This window comes from Protomyces lactucae-debilis, assembly GCF_002105105.1.
Source record: "Protomyces lactucae-debilis strain 12-1054 chromosome Unknown BCR37scaffold_2, whole genome shotgun sequence".
Taxonomy (NCBI): domain Eukaryota; kingdom Fungi; phylum Ascomycota; class Taphrinomycetes; order Taphrinales; family Protomycetaceae; genus Protomyces; species Protomyces lactucae-debilis.
In genome coordinates, this window is record NW_024467994.1 from 748338 (window position 1) to 768155 (window position 19818).

Consider the following 19818-nt stretch of genomic DNA (forward strand, 5'->3'; position numbering starts at 1 on the left):
CCCGAGGCAGCATCTCTGGCAAACAGATCATCGAGTCCAGGCACGTCGTCATGCTCAGGACTCGGTTCTCAGTGCTCAGTGCTCACTGTGTGTTTCAAGTACACTCATGCCATCTACAGGCCTATGACAGCTCTGACATCCCATCCCAGGCACTCCTGTAGTCTTTTCCTTCCCGGCAGCAAGATCTAGCTGCTATAGACGCAGCCTGAATGTGTACGCTGCACTTCGCAGTCGCGCGTCCCGACCTCACCCAAAAGTTCCCCGCGGATGCGACGGGGGAAGTCCTCGGCGACTTCTCCTTCAGACTCCCAAAGAAGGACGCAGTCCAACACTAGGTACCATGCAGATGATGCGATGAAATGCTACAGCGTGATAAGATGCAAATAGATGCCTACATTATGATTTCCAGGTAGCAGCAGATCCTATGTCAATCCATATGACAGGAAAGCACCAAGACGCTCGCTCGTCAGGCGCAAGCCAATCTTTTGCAACTCGAGAGCCAATTCAAGTCCACCCGGCATCTGCTGCATCTTGTCCCAACCTTGTTTGTCCAGCTTCCAAAGCACACAGTCAGACACCGTCACCAGCTGAGCAGTCCGTGGCATGCCCGCAAGGAAGGGCAGCTCGCCACAGACAGTGCCAGACGTGATACTTTCAACGTGCAACCCAGCCTCGAGCCGGTATGTGGCGCGAATCATGCCAGACTCAACAACATAGAAGCAAGTCGCCTCCGTGTGCTCCTTCCACAAGATTTTGCCGCCGGCTACCTCTTCTCGAACAAAGAATGGACAAACTCGGTGCCAAAAGTCCTCGCGCTTGTCCGTAGAATCTTGAAAGACTTGCAACAGAAGTGGCAAGGGAGCCGCAAAGCTCATCTTGGAAGGAGGACCAGCATTCTGCTTGTGCTTTGACAAGGTGTTTGTGGCGGCCTTTGATAAGAGCGCTCCTCGGGGCGAGTGCGCCATCTCGAGCGACGACTGATTGACTTGTGGGACAGCCAATTCGTTGGACGATGCCGTTTGCGGACTCATATGCTCCTCCAAGGTATAGAATGCCTCGAGCAGCTTGTTCTCACATCCTTCGAGTGCAGAGTTCAAGTCGTCGTAAATCTCGACATCGGAATCCTCATTCAGCAGACCAATCCCTTGCAAGCTCGACATGATTTCACCACCGGCACGGCAACCGCATATCACCAGATGGATATCACGCGTGGACAGGAGACGGCGCATACGCGTAAAAGCCTCTGCTGCAGAAAAGTCCATACCATTCGCGAGTGTCAGATCAAGCACCAGAAAGCGGATTGGATGCGACTTGAAGCGTCGTTCTTCAACATACTCTCGCACAATTTTTTCAACGGAACTGACAGACCCAAAAAACATGTAGCCAGAGAGCTTGTAGACTTGGACCTGGTGGCCAGCATCTCGTAGATACCGTTGCTGTACGGGAGGTCGTCTGACTGTCGACATGGCGCTCGCCCCTGAATAGTGAGCTCGAATAGGCGATTTTTTACTTGTTTGAACGACGAAGAAGATGCAGGCGAGAATAATGCCAACAACAATGCCCAGGACAAAGTCGAAAACACCCATTGTGACGACAATGACAACAATGGTCAGGTATTCAAACAAGTGTACCTTGCCAATCGTGTCAATGAGTGCCTCTTTCAATAAATCCATGCCAAGGAGGAAGATGAGTGCACCAACAACCATGATTGGAATTTTGCCAACGAGTGTCGGTCCGATAAACATGATGGCAGCTGTGCCAATTGACAGCATAACACCAGCAACGCGACTGTCGCCACCACACCTGATGAAGAGGATGGAGTTGGTGTAGACCAGGTAATTTTGAATGGAGCCAAACATGCCAGAGAGAGCATTCGAAACTCCGTGTGCCTTCAGCTCTCGATTGACATCGACGTTGTCCTCGCAGGTAGACACGCCAAGCGCAGGGATGTTGATGGGAACGTGTAAAACACCAAAGAAGGTCAAGGCCAACATGGCAGGGAATGTGCGGGCCAGAGCACCCCAATCAACAACGCCAAACTTGTACAGCGTGTAGAAATCGTACCAAGCCTTGCCGGCCTCGGGCGCCTCAAAGACCCAGCCAGCCTCTCTGAGCGTCTCCAGATGCAGGCTTGGGACAGCAGCCACCACGATGTAGAACACTAAAGGAATGGCGCAAAAGTAGAGTGGCACCACAAGTGGATGCGAGAGCAGACGCTGCAAAATTTCCAGTATGATGGCCAGTCCTAGCGGAATGGACCAGAGCAGAGCGGTGTGACCTTCGAACAAATGCTGTAGCGTCTTGAGTGAATACTCAAGGTTGCCGTCTAAGCGAGCGCTGACCTCAAGGCCAGTGACAAACAGAAACCAACCAACTCCGCCGATACAGCCAACAAGGATGTGGCGAGGGAAGTAGCCGATCAGTGAACCTAGTTTGAAGTAGCCTAGGGAGAAGAACACCAGGCCAGTGACGATGGACGAGATGGCATAAGCCAAGATGGTAGTGGCAATCACAGCATCTGGCTTGTCTTCACCAATGTCGGCCATGATACTGAGTGCCATTTGGTGAAAGAACGGCACAACCTCAATCATTTCTGAGCCGATACCTCCCTTGAAGACACTTCCGCCGAGTGAAAAGACGAGTTGCGAGATGATGCAAGAAACATAAAACATGGATATACCATCCGCTCCGAGGTTTGCAAATATTGGTGTACCCAAGGGGAAAAGGATCATGCCGTACGACAATGCGTCGAGAATGTTGAGCAGAAGACCGAGCACAACGGCAGGCAAGAAGCCAATGATCGTAGTGCTGCCTTTGACGACTGACTTGGGAGTCATCTCGATATCTTTGATCCTTGACCACTTCATCTTTGCTTTTGCCCAGCGCTTGACTTGCTGCAGATTCTTGTCTGCCTGTGGATCTTCGATTGCCTCTTCTAGATCACGAGGCGAATGTGGAGCTGTGTTATATCGGCCCGCTTTTGGTCGTGGACTATGGTCATCGTCCGATAGAAGCGCTGTATTCTCACTCATTTGTCGTGGAGTTTGCACAATAGAATGTTCAGTCACACCCTGCTCTACCAGCGCTGACTTTGACGCATCTGTGGGGGATGAGCGCAAGAGTTGAGCCAGCCCAGAGCCATTTGCACCATCACGAAAGGTCGACTCAGGAGATACTGGCTCAGAAACCTCTTCGATGGCGTCATTGCCTGGAGAAACAGTACGTGTGATGCTGCCACGCCTTGGATCAAAGTCCTCAGCGTGCTTCTGGCGCGGCGATACGGGTGAATGCGCCGAGACAGAAGCTCTGGCAGCTAATTTTTGTGTATCAAGCCGGACGTCGGCAGCAGTATGTGGCATATGTTGAGCTGCACTCAAAGACTGTGCTAAATCACGGTTAGCTGCAGCTCAAGGCACGAAGAGAGAGGCACTTACGGGCCATATGGCTAGCGCTGTAGTAGGAACGACCGATGAGCGATTGCGTCAAACTATCGCGGCGGGCTGAGCTGGCTTGTATATCCCTGCTCTGCGTCTCGTTGGTCTTTTGCGTCTTGCTTGATCCTGCGCTCAGGACGCGGCCAAACGAATCGCGGTCCCGTTGCGACATGACTTCTTTTGGAATGACTCGACTCCTGTCACGTCAGACTCGCGAATTGGGCAGCGGAAGAACGAGCGGGGGCAGCTGAAAACTGGTTCAACGTCCAGGCCCCTGAAGAGCAAGGGAACACACGGAGATCAGGCTGCTTATTTGAATTGGCCACACTGCAACCTGTCGCACATGTAATTGTCCTTGGGAGGCGGTGCTGCAAAGTCCAGTGGTCGTCGGGAGTTAGACTGTCCTGGAAGCGTCTCTATAGTTGCTGTATAGCGCCCTGCTCTCTACGTGCCTGGCTTCTCGAGGCCCCCTTCAGCTTCGTCGTTGGGTTGCGTTGCTGCGTCGCGGTCCGGTGCCTTGGCTTCTTATCTTTCCTGATGCGCCCGCTGCAGACATTTCCAACTTTCGACGACGTCCGTGCCCAGCTGCGTTTACGAGCTCGAGCAGATATGCGACGACACCGCCATTGTTCAGCTAGGTGCTATTGCTGATTCGGCCTGCAGCAAGCTTGACTCAGAGCAGTGCATGCCCGTAGCTCGGGCGGTCGCGAGCCACGCTGTCCCCTTGCCCACAAACAATACAGGGGAGCTTCAAGCTATTGCTTTGCCATGTGGCATGTGCTCACTAGCTCGTTTGCGAGCATGAAAGCTGCTGTTCCCGGCTGCAAGCCAGGCGCTCGCTTCCCTTTTTCATTGTCATCTGTATGGACGATACTCTGCGCTTCGATGGGCCAAAGTCGCAGGTAGAACCCTTCTGTAATGGGGATAAGGACAAGCTCCTGACGCCCAGCGCGGCGAATACACCATCGCAGCTTTCTCGGCCGATCTCACCATTTCTCGACAGGCCCTGGTCTGCATTCCTTGGGACAAAGCAGGTGATGCTAGAGCAATTGCAGAAGGTTACAGATTGCCCTGACGAGCACGAGGATCTTGTGGATGGGCCTACTTCTTCAAGCTATCCGCGACCGCGCACTATTTCGGACGGCGTCTCTTTCTCAGGGACTGTCATTTTCTCTCCTGATACAATTGTATCTCAGTTGCACGATCGGGCAACACTACGCAAACTGGCGTCTCTATGCGATACGTATGCAGCGTCCCATGTCACAACGCCACGTCAGCTGGGCCAGCTATTCAAAGACGCTGGCTACGAGATAAATATTGAGAGGCTCGATGCTGATGCACACATTGCGTATAATGAACTTATGTCGCTTCTCGAACAGGTGCCACAGGGATCGCTGTCAACTTGGGATCTTACGCGGCGTGCCAGTCAGCCCAGGCACGCCCAAAGAGTTGTTTTTGAGCCTATTCGATATCGTTCTCGACCGGGTTTGATTCGAGTAGATCGTGCTCCCAGCATAGTACACATTGCTCAGGCCGGCCCTTCGTCTCAGCAAGGGACCATCTCTGATGTCCCTATTTTCGTGGCACCGGCTACCTCCAAAGAGCAAGGCCACTCTCACCTTTGTAGTGACACAGCCGCTCAGCTCCAGGAAGCCCAACCTTCCAGACTCACTTTGAGCAACGGAGACACATTTCTGCTCGGTAAACGCATTGGCAGTGGCCAATACGGTGCTGTGTACTGTTCTTTGCATGCCGATTTTGGTACAATAGTGGCAATCAAACGGATTCCAATGCAAGACCAGTCTCCCACGGAAAGACAAAAACTTATGCAAGAAGTGGCACTGCTTCGGAAGCTTAAGTCACAATGGATCACGAGCTATGTAGGCTTTGCAGAGGACAGCGGCTTTCTCAGCATTGCCACAGAGTACATCGAAGGCGGGAGTCTTTTGACGATAATTAAGACATTTGGCGGGCTGTCTGAGGCACTCGCTGCGAGGCTCTGTAGATCCATCATTCTTGGTCTCGAGTACTTGCATGCACAAGACGTTGTCCATTGCGATTTGAAGTGTGCCAATGTACTCCTGACCAAGTCAGGGCAGACACGGTTAGCAGATTTTGGCGTGTCCATGCATCTTGGAGGTGACTCTACGATCAAGGGAGACGTGAATGGTACGCCCAATTGGCTGGCACCCGAAGTCATTACTCTCCGCGGGACAAGTAAAGCAAGTGACATTTGGAGTCTTGGCTGTACACTCATTGAGATGTTGCAGGCCAAGCCGCCTTATGCTGATCTCAACCCAATGAGCGTGCTCTATGCGATTGTCGAGCGAGGACCGCCTCCTCCACCATCAGATGCCTCTTCAGATTTGACATCTTTTCTGCAACAGTGCTTTGTCTGGGAACCTCGAGCCAGGCCATCAGCAGCTGCACTGTTCCACCATACGTGGCTGCAAATGGCTCATCACGCTCTAAGGCATGACGGCATGGGAATCGACTTTTCGAATGGCGCGAAGGTCTGGCTTCCATCTGATTGTCGCTCTGGTGTCCTTGCGGCCGTTCAAGGAGCTTCACATCCTGAACAAGACTCTCTTGTGTCAGATGACACAGGCTCACAATCCGAGGCCTCTCCACTTCTGCATGCAAGGCACAGGTCTGATACAGTCCCCTTACAAGAACAAAGGCCGCACTACTCCATCTGTGAACAGCAATCTCAGCGTCAAGGGTCTTTCATTGCGCAGAATGGCAGCAATTGCAGTGGATTGAGTCACGCTCTAGCTGGAGCCATTGAGAGTGTGAAGAAGAGAAGGCGTGCACCATGCATGACTCGCTATCGGGTGCTGATCAGGCGGAAGACGACTGAGAAGGTCCTTCAGGAGTGCTGCATCATGTAATTTGTCGTAGTTTATACCTTGGCAAGGAAGCCCTGGCGGATGAGCCGTTCCACATCGGACGCTTTGACGAAGAAGGAGCTATTCTTGGTCAAGGTCAGAGTACCATACTCTGTCTGAATCTCGCCAGCATCTTTCAAAACACGCACATCGATATAGAGGTCTTTTGGAGGTTCGAGAGATCCAGTCAGATCAATATCGGTCCATTGGCCCTTGTAGGCAGCCAAAAGTTCATTGTAACGCTTTGCATATTCAATCTCATCAGGCCCCAGCCGACTTTGCTCTCCAACTTGCACGCCGACTGCATCTAGACGTTCTGCCCAACATAGGCTGTCGATGCGATCAGTGCGCAGGCGATGATATGCCATGAGACACCGCTTGTTACGCTGCTTCGCCAAATGCTGTATCAAAATGCCAACGGCAGCTTCTGGGTGCTGTGAATGAGAAAAGTTCTGACTGCCACCAAGCTCCTCCAGCGTTCTTTGCTGCTCTGCATCGAGCGCTCTAACTTCGCGAGTCACAGATTGGACAAGATCCGGCTGGTAGAGGGGCAGATGATCAAGACCCGCAGTACGTTTCGCATCAGCAATGAGCTTCATGGCCGCGTCGCCATACATGTTGAAGCCGCGCGACGAGGCTAGTGTCTAGAAACTGCCACCTCCCTGTTGACTCAACGTCGAGTGTCGTCGTGGTCAATTTCAGCGTCGCGTCTTTCACGTTTCTAAATTCGCGTCTTGAGTCTGACGACAATACTCGCCAGCCAGCTGCAAACTCCCTCTATCTGTGCAATAGTCCATGCTGCTTCACGCTTGTTACTGCTGGGACGTATGACTGCGAGTCTTCCCACTCGGTCGCCACCAGAATGGCAAGGTGACCCTATAGGTCAGTATAATGAGCAAGTCAGGAAAAATCAGACAAAGACCCACGCGAGCTATGCGGCGGTGCGGGTCAATTCTGTGACTGTCTCTATCGGGGACTTTGTCAAAGTGAATCTACTTCATGGCATACGTATTTGTCTGGTCCTCATGCTCTGGGAAGACCGGAAGACCGACCGGCCCGTCACCTGCATGGCAAAAGTGATGTGCTTTGCTGACGGCGAAGACTCGGAATTACTGATGACAACCCGAGAGGTGGAAGTCAAGGTCGATCGGATACATCATAAGGTTCAGGTCCTCAGCTACAAGGCCTATCATAAAGCCAACCAATCAGAGGATCACACGATCTACTATTGTCAACGTGGGGTTGAAGAACGCCTAAGCTGCATGACCAAAGCGATTGATTTAGACAAGGTCTTTTCAAACTCAGATCCCGGCTCTCTGCTCAAATTGGCAAGACGATTGATTGAAGAGGCCCTTGAGAATGATAAGTCTACCAGAAAGGTCAGAATGGCAAAAAATACCACAAGGACGAGCCGGACCGCTTTCAAAAATGTCGACGACACATACTCGGCCTCGTCAAGTGAGTTTGAGGATGCATCGACCTCAGCAGCAGAAACATCTGAAGACGATTTGGCCCCCATCACACCTCGCAAACGAAAGCGAACGAATGTAATTACGCCCAAATCAGAACGTGTCAGAACGCCCGGAAGTCGTTCTCATCGAATCATGGCTCCGTTAGAGGTTGAGCCACTACCGTCTCGAACCGCGAGAGCCGAGGATGAGCAAAACTTGACACCCCATCAGTTGGCTCGTCAGCGTCTGCACGTCGCGGAAGTGCCAGTGTCACTACCGTGCAGGGAAAGCGAATTTGCCAATATCTATACACAGGTGGAGTCTGCCATTATTGACAACGACAGTGCTCTGTTGTATATTTCGGGTACTCCAGGAGCTGGTAAAACTGCAACCGTCCGGGAAGTGGTGGCGGCCTTGCAAGAAAGCGTTCGCAATAAGGAGTTGTATCCTTTCAAGTTTGTTGAGATCAATGGCATGAAAATCCCAGACCCAGCACAGGCCTATGCACGACTATGGGAATCCCTGACAGGCCAACGGGTAACGGCCCAACACGCTTTATCTTTGCTACAAGAGTATTATTCCAAAGAAAATCCCACCGGTATGTCGTGCGTCGTGCTGATGGATGAGCTGGACCAGTTGACCACAACAAAGCAAGAGGTTATGTATAACTTCTTCCAGTGGCCGAGTATGCCGAACACGCGATTAATCGTCATTGCCGTTTCCAACACCATGGATTTGCCTGAAAGGTTTCTTGCTCACAAAGTGGCTTCTCGCCTTGGCTTGTCACGGATTGCGTTTCCCTCGTACACTCGGGAACAGCTCAACAAAATCATCACCTCTCGTCTGCAAAGTGTTTCCGGAATGGAAATTGATGCAGCGGCCATCGACTTTGCTTGTCTCAAAGTTGCAAGCGTCTCTGGAGACGCACGCAGGGCATTGGACATCTGCCGCAGAGCGTTCGAACTAGCTGAGGCGCAATTGACAGCTCAGAACGACGGAGACTCCGGATCCAGAGGTCGGTCAGACAATATTTCTCAGCCTGTCGCATCGGCCGGACGCATCACGATGCAAGTGATTCGTGAGGCGATTCGCCTCATGACGACTTCTCCGCTGCAGAATTACTTGACAGCATTGCCGTTGCTGGCGAAACTCTTCCTGAAGGCTCTTTTGGCATGTGTTAGACGATCTGGTCTGGCAGAGAACACGCTTGGTGATATTACCGAGGACGCATCGAGGTTGTGCAAAGTCAATACACGACGAGAGCTTGAATTGATTATGGGAAATACTGGCTTGCAGCCGTATGCCATGATGGAGACAGCGCGGTCTTTGAGCACAGCAGGCATCATTTACTTAGAGTCCTTCGTCTCGGAGAAACACTGCCGTGTGAGGCTCAAAATACCGGAGTCTGACCTTGTCGGGTTTGTTGAAACTGATGCCGATGTTAGGACAATCACATGAGTGATATCTGGCAAGTAAGCTGTTCTGTGATTGAATTCTTCACAAACTATATATTTGCCAAAGGCGACCTTTTCTATATTCGTTACTCATTAGTGTCGTAGCTGCATCTGTGTAGTATCTTCTGCAAATGCCTCAGCCCAGACTGACTTGTGCAGTAAGTCGTCCAAGGCCTTCTCTTCAGTATCAGCTTCAGCAAGTTGATTAATGGGCAAAGCTGAAGTCACTGAACGACTGGAAACGTGACGTGACGAATGCATAGGCTGCGCTGCATTTGTAGACGCCATTGCTGTCGGCGAATTCCCAATATCCTCGGTCTCAAGAGACAGATAGCTACTGTCGAAATTGCCGTCTAAGACCATCTTGTTTTTGGCTAATTTCCGTTTACTCCATGCTCTTTCAAGAAAGATGACAACTTGCTCTTGTCGAAGACTGCGCATAACGCGTATGCGTATTTCGCGGCGTCTGAAGAACTCCAGAAGCTGCAGACTTCTATCTTGATCGATAAATTTGTTGTAGGCAATGACCAGCAGGGTCTGCCCAAATGAGACGCGGTTCTTTGGATCAATCCGCGTCAGTTCTGTATGGATGGACTCGTATATCAGTCTTCGCTTCTTTATGGTGTCAACATCGATGTTGCGGAGACTGGATCGCAATAAGGCAAGATTGACCTCTCGGGTCGATGGATTGGCTGACGGCAAAGTGCACTCTGCCAGCAAGCGGCCAACACAAAGTTCTTGAGGATAGATCTTGACCTCAAATACACCTGTCAGGTTGTGTAGAAACTTTGCAACATCTTCAGTGGCAATATGGCCTGTTCCGTCGTCAAACTTGGCCCAGACTTGCTTGAATTGGCGAATTTGGTCTCTCGTGATGTTGCCCATGAAGCCAGTGCGTTGGTAAACGTAACTAAAATTGGCCATTACCAGCGAAAGCACAATATTGACAAAAATGTACATAGACATTGTGTTCCAGGCAATGAAGAGAAAGTAAGCCCAAGCAGGGTTGCCGCAATCGGAGTCGTAAAAATTGGCACTGTCCGTGCAATACGGCTCTTGCACGGTGAAATCATGCATGAAGGCATTCCAGCCTTCGCCAAGGCTCATGCGATATAAGGCCACTAGAGCTTTCGAGACACTTCTCATATTAAGATTGTGGTCACCATTGTCACCAATCTTGACAAGGCCGAGAATCTGATTGAATGCGATGGCAAAGGTGATGAAGAGAACAAGCCAAGTAGCAAACAGACTCGCAAGAATCGGAACCGAAGCTGAAGCCACTTTCGCAAGCGTGTCCAGTGAATCGATAGCATGAATCAGCTTCAATTAGTAAGAGCCATAGCCTTCAGAGATTCTCACGTTCATAGCCAGCAGGACCAGAGAGACTTTTTGGAGCGTGCCAAAGGCAACGTTGTCTGCATAGATCGCCGTCTCATGTTAGCGATAAATTCAACGAGCTTTCGAGACTCACCAAAACTGAGGCTGTCATGGCGAAAGGCAGGATAGCGAGATTGTAAATGTTCCATCGACTTTTCAAGAACAGTCTCCAGCCCAGACCCACAACGCGAACCGCCAGGTTGACAGCGTAGAAAGCAAGGATGACGAAGAATAGTGTATTTCGCGTAATCATGTACGCTGGCTTACTCGCAAAGTGTTCAGTCATCAGAATGACGGTGTGAATGACATACACCGCAAACACACTTCGCTGCCATGTGCTGTGTTTCTTCACGGCGAAAAAGGCCCAGCGGCGCCATTTGGTTTTCGGGGCGTCAGCAGGACGACGACTTGGCCGGACTTGGCTCAAAAGCAGTTTGATTTCTTGCCACGAGCGTTGATCAGTCGTCAGAAACGCGAGGCCAGATCTCTCGCTGTAGTTTTGTAGAATAACAGCGATGAACAACGTCAACACAAAGACGGCACCCGCCATGTTGAAAAGCACGAAGAACATGCGATTTTCAGTAGATGCTTCAGGTTGGAATTGAGGCTGTAGGTCTTTACCGGTGATACCAGCTGCTGAAGCTGCCACAGCGGTCCAGCCTTCTTGAGAAACGATCTCGAACAAAATCAGCAGGGAACTACCAAAATCATCGAATGAGTAAGAGCGCGGATTGGCCCATTGTCGCGGCACGAGGATCGACCATGCTGCTGGCGTCGAGAAAAACTCGTTGATGCAGGAGGCTTTGTTGGCGACATCAGAGTCGTTGCATCCGGCCAGAAGCCCACTGAACATTTTTTGCGCCCAGATAGCGGTCGGAATCAATAGGGCGAGCGAGGCGACAGCAGCACCTAAAATATTCCAGAATCCTGCAATCGTTAGAGAAAGTGCACAACATGGTGGAAAAGCTCACCTGCGATCAAAACGTCGTGAAATATTTCCTTGGTCTTGTCGGAGATATTGACGAGCCTCAAGGCCCTCAATGCTTTAAAGGCACGAAAAGCACGACTGACACTGCCGTCGTCCACAATATCAGCAACACAATTCACCCACAGTGTACAAAGCACCATGAAATCGAGCCTATTCCATGTGTTGCGTAGATAGCCATTGGGGGTGAGGTAAAATCCGTCTGCAAACACCTTACAGCAGGCTTCCAGCGTAAAGACAACGGTCAGACCTAAATCAAGCCAGGTGTACCAGGCTATTCCATGCTGCCCACCCTGTAACTTATAAGCCTTCTGGTAGATTGGCGTAACCATGCAGGCTGAGATGACGATGCATAGTGTACACGCATATGTCACTGCTGAGAAGGCATACCACAGCTTGGCGGACGGAGGATGTCCTTGCATTCGCTCGCCCCAACTACAAGCAACAAGGTACTGACACCAAGAGCGTAGTTTTGCTTGCGGCTTGAGGAACCAAAGAGCATAATTATATTCTGGATGCCTTGCCAAATACGCCAATTGCTGCATGCGCAGGTCTCCGTGGGCTTCAATGACCTGTTCCGCAATGGTGTGAGGTTGCATAGAGGAGATGCTCTCCTCGGTGACAAGCTCAAAGCGACTGCTGAATGGGTTGCGCTGCTCAGGGGACTTGCTACTGAGGGGCATGACTTTTGCCACACAGGTGTCCCATAGCCGCAGAATTGGGCCTTGAAATTGATTCTGCATTGTCATGGCTCGCTTGCCGAGAGGCTCTATCTCGTCAGCCAGGAAAGCTTGCACACTTTTGGCGTTCATCATGTTCCCAAATTCGTCAATGGTTGCAGAGCGTGGCCGCGAACGTTTCACGATGGTTGCCATTGCTGGCGTGGCCTTGTCGTGTCCAACTAGCGAAGGCAAGGTCCTTTGAACAAAGGTCTTGACTTGCTCGCGCCTCTTAGCCTCTTCGCTGACCTCCAGACTCTCAGAAAGAACTGAAATGAACAAAGACATCATAATGAATTGCGCATAGATGAACCAGACAATTGCAAAGGTAGCTCCAAGCCATGCCATTTTCCATTTAGCCTGTGCCATTTGGATGCCGTACAAGATAACTGTCCAGTTCTCAGTCGACATGATTTGATACATGCCAAAGAAGGAGTTGTAAATGTTTTTGAACGTCACAAACTGCTGTTCTCCGTACAGCTCATCAGACACTTCACCCCGGAGCAGTTGTGCTGCGAGCAACGCGCCAATCAAGACAGAGACCATGACGAAGAACAGTAGATTCAGCAAGCTGTGTACGTCGCCAACGATGCGCGCCAATAGATGTCTTGTAAAGGGTATTGCGTGGATCACACGATAGACACGTAGGATCTGAAAGACTGAAAGCCATCTGTAGAGCTCATCATTGCTGCCAATGCCGCGAATTTGAGGCACCTCAATCAGACAAGTGATGAGCACAAGGAAGCTATCAAAGATGTTTGACTTTGTGAGAAACGATCTCCAATTTGGGAGATGCGCCAAGAATCTGAGGACGATCTCAACTGCGAACATGACCGTGAATACCACTTCGGCCGTATCGAGGATGAACTTCGACTGAGCTGACATGTGCGCCTTTCTAGCTCCATCGGCAGCCAGCGAGATGACAATGACACTTAGCCAGAAGCCATTCATTCGGCTCCAGAACTTGAGTCCAGGGGGTTGTGCTGCTCCGGGACTTGGATTTGTTTGCAGATTCCTCTTGACAGCCTTTGCTTTGGCCGCCAGTCTGCGCTGTTCCTCTCGATTGACAGAAAAAGAGTTTGTCACCACAGCAATGAAAAGGGAACTGAGCCAAAATGTGAGCAGAAGGGTGCTGCAAATGAAGAAAAGACAAGCAAGGAAACGATCTGAGGCCATGGTTTGGTACATCAAGTCGGTGCTCGTGTTCGAAGAGATGATGACAAAGACAAGTTCCATGGCGTTCCAGATGGTGTCGAAACTGACCGTCCCGCCGTAAGGATTCGACCCTTGGACGCAATAAGATTGTTCTGGGCAGAGATAGCCCTTTGGTGCATCGTTGGAGGACTGCCAATTGTCCAAAAGATACCCACGAGCGACCCCGTCAGAGAGATGCCCGCCGCAAGACTGCAATTCTGTAGTGATATTGGCTTGAAGACCACTTGGATCGACCCAGACACAACTTCTGCGTAGCGAGCCTTTGAAAGCCTGAACACCGATGATAGCAGTGAAGACCCAGAAAAAGGCAACGAAGAAGGCTACATCGCTCAAGAGTGGACCAGCAGTCTTTAGACTGCGTAGGATTGTCGCGGTCGCTTCCGTGATGTTGAGCAACCGAATGATACGCAACGAGCTAATTACTCTGAACAAGTAGAAATGATATTTCAGCTCGACGCCTGTGACGGACAAGCCAAATGAGAGCCAGAAACTGAGGACGCAAATGAGGTCGAACCTATTTGCGGACTTTCGCAAGAATGCCCGTCTCACGAATTTGATGCTATTGCTGACGGCTTGCTCTCGACTACGTCCGAGTGTTGCCACGATAGGCATTGTCCTGTTGTATGCAGAAAGATGCTGAGGTAATGCTGTAGATGAAGGCGGCGGCGCTCCTGGAGCATTTCGAGCACTCTGCTCTTCGGGGTTGAAAAGCACACCAGAGACAATAAGACGAGTGCCAAGCTCCAGCGTATAAAATGTGAAAATTCCAAGGAGGGTCCAATCAGTCCAATCACCCCAGCCGTTCGCCTCTGCTGTGAAAGAATCCGCTGCGAGAATGATTGCATGCAGCAGTATAACGAGAAGTACCAGCGGTTCGGTGACGGGATGCCTCAAGACGTGAAAGCAGACCTGACGCAGACCATTCTCAGGCTTCAAGAACCCTAGTGCTCTCCCCGCTAGCTGCGGTTGTGCCAAAGTATCACTTCCGACACGATCACCATCTCGTCCAGGTCTTGCCTTCGATTCCGCCTTTGTTGCAGGTCCTCGCAAATTAACGACTCGCTGTGAAGTATTGGCAAGCGCAAGGGAGACTTTGCGTCGCATAGGGGAAACCGGACGCTCTGGAACCCAATTCGACCTGAAATCTTGTCCTTGTAATGTAGCATTCGAACGACCTCCAAATTGATGGGCGTGGTCAGCCAAGCCAAGAGTATCTTCCTCGTCATAGGCATCATAGTGCCGGCCAGCATTCGGTGATTCCAGCGTGTACAAAGAATCAGACCTGGTCAAGACAATCTCTGGGGGTTCGACGCCGGCCCTTCTGCTTGCGTCCTGCAAGTTGACCAAGGGAATCTCATCTTGGCTGCTGCTCATACTCAGTAATGTCCTTGGTACATGGACAGGACTTCGACAAGATACTTCAAGCGGCTCTGTCTAGAGTATCAGAGCAGCCTTTTCTCATCGACTGCTGTGCTTCAAGCTTGCCTACGCGGCGTGCGGGTGTTTGAAGTTGAATGTATGTGTGCAAATGCGATTCAGCTGGTTGCCGCGCGGTGTCAAAAATAAACTTTGGGCGCGTCTTGGCGAATGTTGCGGGACGGAGACTTCAAAGGTGCCTACTGCAGCTGGTTGTAGAGTGGAGGCTTCGTGATCTTCAGTGTTCGCGTCCAATCTGGGATGGCATGAGTGGCTTCAATAACAACAGTCTATGATACTGACTTCAGTCACTCTCGTCTCCGTTGTCCAGTGCTTCGTCATAGTCAAGTGCATCTCGAGTAGGGCCGTCTTGCGACTCGGCAATGGCTTCACCTGCGAGGTCGTCGGCTCTGGTAGAAGTATCCTCTCCTTGAAAGAGGGTCTCATCGGCGTCATCCGCATCATCCACTTCATCGTTTTCATTCTCATCTTCTTTTCCTTCCGCTTCTTCGTCTGTATCGGACTGCGAATCCTCCTCTCCGCGGACGTCGTCAGGATCAGCAGCTTCCTCGAGCCTAGGCCTCTTGCTCTGTGTGCCTTCTTCGGCTTGCGAGGCTTGAGTAGCAGCGTCTTCCTCTGTGGGCCTTTTCTGGTTTCTCTTCTCCTTCCGCAATGCGTCTTGCTCTGCATTGTCAGTTAACATTCGATAGTGTCCTCATACTTGCCTTCATGTTCTTTCTTGAGATCATCGACGAAACGCTCAAATTCAATGACCTTTAGTGCCTCGAACACATCAACGGGCATGATCGTCTTTCGTTTTCTTGAGATGGCAATCTCGTTCGCTCTTTAGTTAGCAGTGGCCTATAAGAGGCCAGGAACTTACTGTGCTGTCAGATAGGAGATGAATACAGTTGATGCTTTCGTGAGAGCAAGCAAGGCCTCTTTCTGTATGGGCGCATCGGCCTTGAGAACAGCTTTGGCGCAGTTGCGTATAGTGGAACGAGGCATGAGGTTGTCCTCGAAACTGTTGATCTTCTCTGTCATTTCAAGAATGTTTGCTAGGTGTAGAGAAGAATGCAGCCCTAGCGGTCAAAGTCGCGTATATCCAAGGACTGTCTATATATATGGCTTTGGCATTGGTGTCTGTCGCGTCGCAGGCTTGTCCGAAACAGGAACTTTGAAGCGAAACCGGCAAGCGCATCCTGATCAATTAGCAATGGCGACCCTCGAAGCATCCACCAACTTGTGGGTCATCAGGTAGGCTCACGCTGTTGCTACTAAACGCTCCTCTCGAAAGCGCCTAGACACAGCTGCACCGCTATTGGTCTAGGCGGCTAATTTCTTCTTGATTTTGTTTTCAGCTATCGAGGTTATCATCACTGCAGTAACTTCTACCGCTTCAGCTTTCTTGTACATCAAATCTGGTCCTGGGTTATACGTCCGATTGCTTCTCGAAAGTCGTTGCTATTGACCAGCATTCTGGTACAGACGAATATCACAGGCAGCTATGCCTTTTCTTCCTGCTCTCCGAGCGGTGTTGGCATCGAGCTCTCCTAAAAACCTCGAATGGGATGACTACAAGCCCATTATCCGAAGCGCAGTAGCTGCTTGGATCGGCGTATTGCTCATGATCATCCCTCGGACATTGAGAGTTCTCGGACAAGTATACTTCCGTTCTTGAACTGACCTTCGCTAATAATGACAGGCATCTTTCCTGGTCCTCGTTGTCATTTTTGCCAATCCGCCAGATGGCCCAGTCATCAAGGTCATCTACAATGCCCTGTGGAATATGCTCTTTGTTGGAGCTGCCTGGGTCATTTTCATCGTCTCTTCACGCTCAGCAACAGCAGCCAGAATCAATGTGATTAACCCACAAACGCTTCGGTTGACAGACTTCAGTGGGTACAGTTGCAACTCGACACCACAGGAATGCTTCCAAGCGGCCATTTTCGAAGGGCGATTCGTCGAAGCTGGCCCAAGTCTTGTCTTTGCCGCTTTCCTCGCGATTGGCGTTGCGGTTGCGCTTTCCATTAAGGTGCGGTATCCGCAGCGAGTATTTTCAGTGATCTTCTCGTTGGTCGCCCTCATCATCAGTCATTTATATGGTCCGCTCTTCCCCTACTTCTATCCCGCTTTAGGGCAGGTCTTTTTTGTTCCTGTCGCTGTTGGCAACGCAGTCAATGTGGCTTGCAGTCTTGTATTTTGGCCAGAAACAATGTCGCATGCATACACTCGCCAGGTTGTAGCGCTCGTGGACAAGATCCGGGTTCTAGCAGAGCAGCAAAAGCAAGTCATGGATAGCGATCCAAACTCGAATGATTGGACTGAGCTTGGTGCAATCAAGGCCCAGTTACGCGCTGTGCGTTCTGGTCTTGCAACCTTTCGACCGAATGACTCTTTGCTTGAACGAGAGTTCGCTTATGGCAGACATGGTGCCAAAGACTTGCAGGGTCTCGTGCATCGATGCCGCGATGTCATCTTGAAGCTTGGCGGATTCTCACTCTTCTATGATCTCGTATCGTCGACCATGGAAGCTTGGGACACAAAAGTCGACCAAGGCTTGAGCACTACGGCGCGACCATCATTCGAATCGCCACGCAATGGCACAGGCGAAGAGGCCGATTTACAGGGTGCCTCCGCAAGTCACACACCTCGTTCTTCATCTGAAGAGCATGGCAAGCTCAGGCAGCCAAAGCGCAACAAGTCCAAGACAAAGCTGTGGCACGATGCTTTGCATCATCGCCTCAAGCAAACCGGAATTTTCGAGATGAATCAATATCAGGAGCACGAACAAAAGTTTCCTCGACGGCAAGAAGTTGAACTCACTGTCAGCATGCTGAAAATCTCGGCAGACGCATCAACGCCGCTCATAGATGCTGTCTGTCTAGCCTTGTCGACGGTATCCGATAGTCTGAAGCGAACAAACAAAGACCGACTCTACAACAGATTGTTCTTTCACGCCGACTACTCCTTCGACGGTCAAAGCCTGAAACAAGCTTCACTTGAACTGCAACAAGCTTTGGAAGCTTATAAATCCTCAGGCCGTTTGCAAATGCTTGGACCTTATGAAAAGCTGGCTGCGGAAGCTGCACTTCTCGATGGCTTGTCCGAGATCTCATCTCGCCCGTTGCTCAGATTTTTCTATCTTGAATTTCACTTGATTAGGATGGCGGAGAGCACATTCAAGCTCTTACAAGGTATTACCGAGCTCGGACACGAAAGGCCGCATGCGAGATGGCACTATCCTGGTCGCTTCTTCACCTTTCGCCTGAGAGCTCAGCGTCAGCATGATCACGTCGATCTACCGGTACAAGAATACGACGACACTTTCGAACACGATGATGACCATTTTCAAACTGAAGCCCGCGATCCGGTTTGTCAAATTTTGATTGAGACTCAGTTGCTAACGACAGGATGCTGAACCGCCTTCGAATATATTTCATCTAGTAGGCCGTGGCTTTGTTCGTTTGGTTCACCTTCTCGAACGTCCAGACATTGTCTTTTGTCTGAAGGGCTCCATCCTCGTTCTGCTGCTGGCCTTGCCAGCTTTTCTCCGGCGATCGGCGGGATGGTACTATGATAATCGCGGACTCTGGGCCGTCATTATGGCAGCATTTAGTGTCAATCCGCTCACTGGCGACGCCGTGTTTACCTTTGTTTTCAGAATCCTTGGCACTTTTGCAGGTGCGCTCTTTGCGCTAGTTCTGTGGTACATTTCATGTGGCAACTCGGTCAATGGGAACTACTACGGTCTAGGCGCTACGATGGCAGTCGCAAGCTTTCCACTCGCCTACATAAGATTGCGATTCGTCTACATCAACCCGCAACCTGCCATATTCTTCTTGATTACTGTGGCGCTGGTCGTTGGCTACAGCTGGCAAGATGCAAAGATGCCATCGCAAGTCAACCTTGGTGTCGGATGGTCGGTCGCATGGCGAAGAGCGGTTCTCGTGTCTTCCGGCTGCACCGCTGCTTTTATCTGGAACTTCATCCCTCGTCCAACAACCGGTCGACAAGTCGTACGTCAACGATTGGCGAAAGGTGTCCTAGAGATAGGACGTGTCTTTACGGAAGCTTCAAACTATGCACGTGGTCACCAAGGACGGACCAGAGAGGAAGGCATCCGGAGAATCGTCATACGCGCCAACGAGAAGCTTCTTGTTCTCAATCAGCGGCTGCTTTTCTCATCATTCGAGCCGCCGATTTCTGGCCGTTGGCCTAAGGAGAAATATGTCAGGATGCTAGGTCTTCAGCGCGAGTTGCTTGATCTCCTTGTAGCATTTGTCGGGTGTCTAACGAGGATGGATGAAGGCGGCGAGAGTGGGCGACATTGGATGAAGGCCATGCTCTTAAGAACCGGGTGGTATTCTCAGTCCTTCACAGGAGATCTTCTGGCTTCTTTGTTTCTAATCAGCCATGCCATCAAAACTGGCACGGCCCTCCCACAAATTGTGCCCAATCCTCTTCTCAACCGCTTCTATGATAAGAAGGAGGACATTCCGGATGACGAGCTGGACGGTCGATTGCCACGGCGGCTCGACGCTACAGTACTGAGAAGTGAAGGATACGCTGGGTTTGCGGTCGCATCAACCATAACCTTCGCTGTTGTCAAGCGCATTGATGCTTTGATGCTTGTTACCAAAGAACTTGTGGGAGAGAGTTTCCACTCGACTGGCTGGCCTGTGAGAAATATGGACGACAATTTGTAAACTTGAGGTACATAATTTGAATGCGAAAGCAGGCGTCTAGTGATGAAAAGACATCAGCCTTTGCTTACCTCGGGCAGGAACATCCATGCCCGGATGTCCTGGTGATGTTGGCGATCAGATGGAGCCTAAAGTGGCGCCTGAGTGAGGCTGAAGTTGACAATCGCGATCGC

The 19818-nt window shown here is 50.8% G+C and overlaps 7 protein-coding genes across 7 annotated transcripts; 3 read left to right on the forward strand and 4 right to left on the reverse strand.

Moving 5' to 3' along the window:
• Positions 1–422: 422 nt before the first annotated feature.
• Positions 423–3606, reverse strand: BCR37DRAFT_385555 (sulfate transporter family-domain-containing protein; the record flags this gene model as incomplete). The annotated part of the gene is made up of 2 exons (XM_040870363.1): positions 423–3385; positions 3435–3606. The coding sequence occupies 2 exons, from the start codon at positions 3604–3606 to the stop codon at positions 423–425; spliced, it is 3135 nt and encodes a 1044-aa protein (XP_040728004.1).
• Positions 3607–4003: 397 nt separating this feature from the next.
• BCR37DRAFT_376558 (kinase-like domain-containing protein) lies at positions 4004–6470 on the forward strand. The gene has a single exon (XM_040868618.1). The coding sequence runs from the start codon at positions 4298–4300 to the stop codon at positions 6323–6325; it is 2028 nt and encodes a 675-aa protein (XP_040728005.1). The 5' UTR covers positions 4004–4297; the 3' UTR covers positions 6326–6470.
• Positions 6332–7310, reverse strand: BCR37DRAFT_146392 (DNA replication complex GINS protein psf1). Its single transcript, XM_040866093.1, has one exon. The coding sequence runs from the start codon at positions 6937–6939 to the stop codon at positions 6337–6339; it is 603 nt and encodes a 200-aa protein (XP_040728006.1). The 5' UTR covers positions 6940–7310; the 3' UTR covers positions 6332–6336.
• On the forward strand, positions 7061–9360 carry BCR37DRAFT_376560 (P-loop containing nucleoside triphosphate hydrolase protein). The gene has a single exon (XM_040868619.1). The coding sequence runs from the start codon at positions 7150–7152 to the stop codon at positions 9229–9231; it is 2082 nt and encodes a 693-aa protein (XP_040728007.1). The 5' UTR covers positions 7061–7149; the 3' UTR covers positions 9232–9360.
• On the reverse strand, positions 9321–14627 carry BCR37DRAFT_343485 (Ion transport protein-domain-containing protein; the record flags this gene model as incomplete). The annotated part of the gene is made up of 4 exons (XM_040867508.1): positions 9321–10547; positions 10587–10658; positions 10699–11531; positions 11576–14627. The coding sequence occupies 4 exons, from the start codon at positions 14625–14627 to the stop codon at positions 9321–9323; spliced, it is 5184 nt and encodes a 1727-aa protein (XP_040728008.1).
• Positions 14628–15163: 536 nt separating this feature from the next.
• On the reverse strand, positions 15164–16090 carry BCR37DRAFT_364376 (histone-fold-containing protein). The gene is made up of 3 exons (XM_040868253.1): positions 15823–16090; positions 15665–15783; positions 15164–15623 (listed from the first exon to the last, which is right to left on the reverse strand). Exons 1-3 carry the CDS (start codon positions 15981–15983, stop codon positions 15244–15246), a joined length of 660 nt encoding a protein of 219 aa, XP_040728009.1. The 5' UTR covers positions 15984–16090; the 3' UTR covers positions 15164–15243.
• Positions 16091–16323: 233 nt separating this feature from the next.
• Positions 16324–19749, forward strand: BCR37DRAFT_146301 (uncharacterized protein). The gene is made up of 3 exons (XM_040866092.1): positions 16324–16602; positions 16645–18312; positions 18353–19749. The coding sequence occupies exons 1-3, from the start codon at positions 16447–16449 to the stop codon at positions 19646–19648; spliced, it is 3120 nt and encodes a 1039-aa protein (XP_040728010.1). The 5' UTR covers positions 16324–16446; the 3' UTR covers positions 19649–19749.
• The last annotated feature ends 69 nt before the right edge of the window (positions 19750–19818 follow it).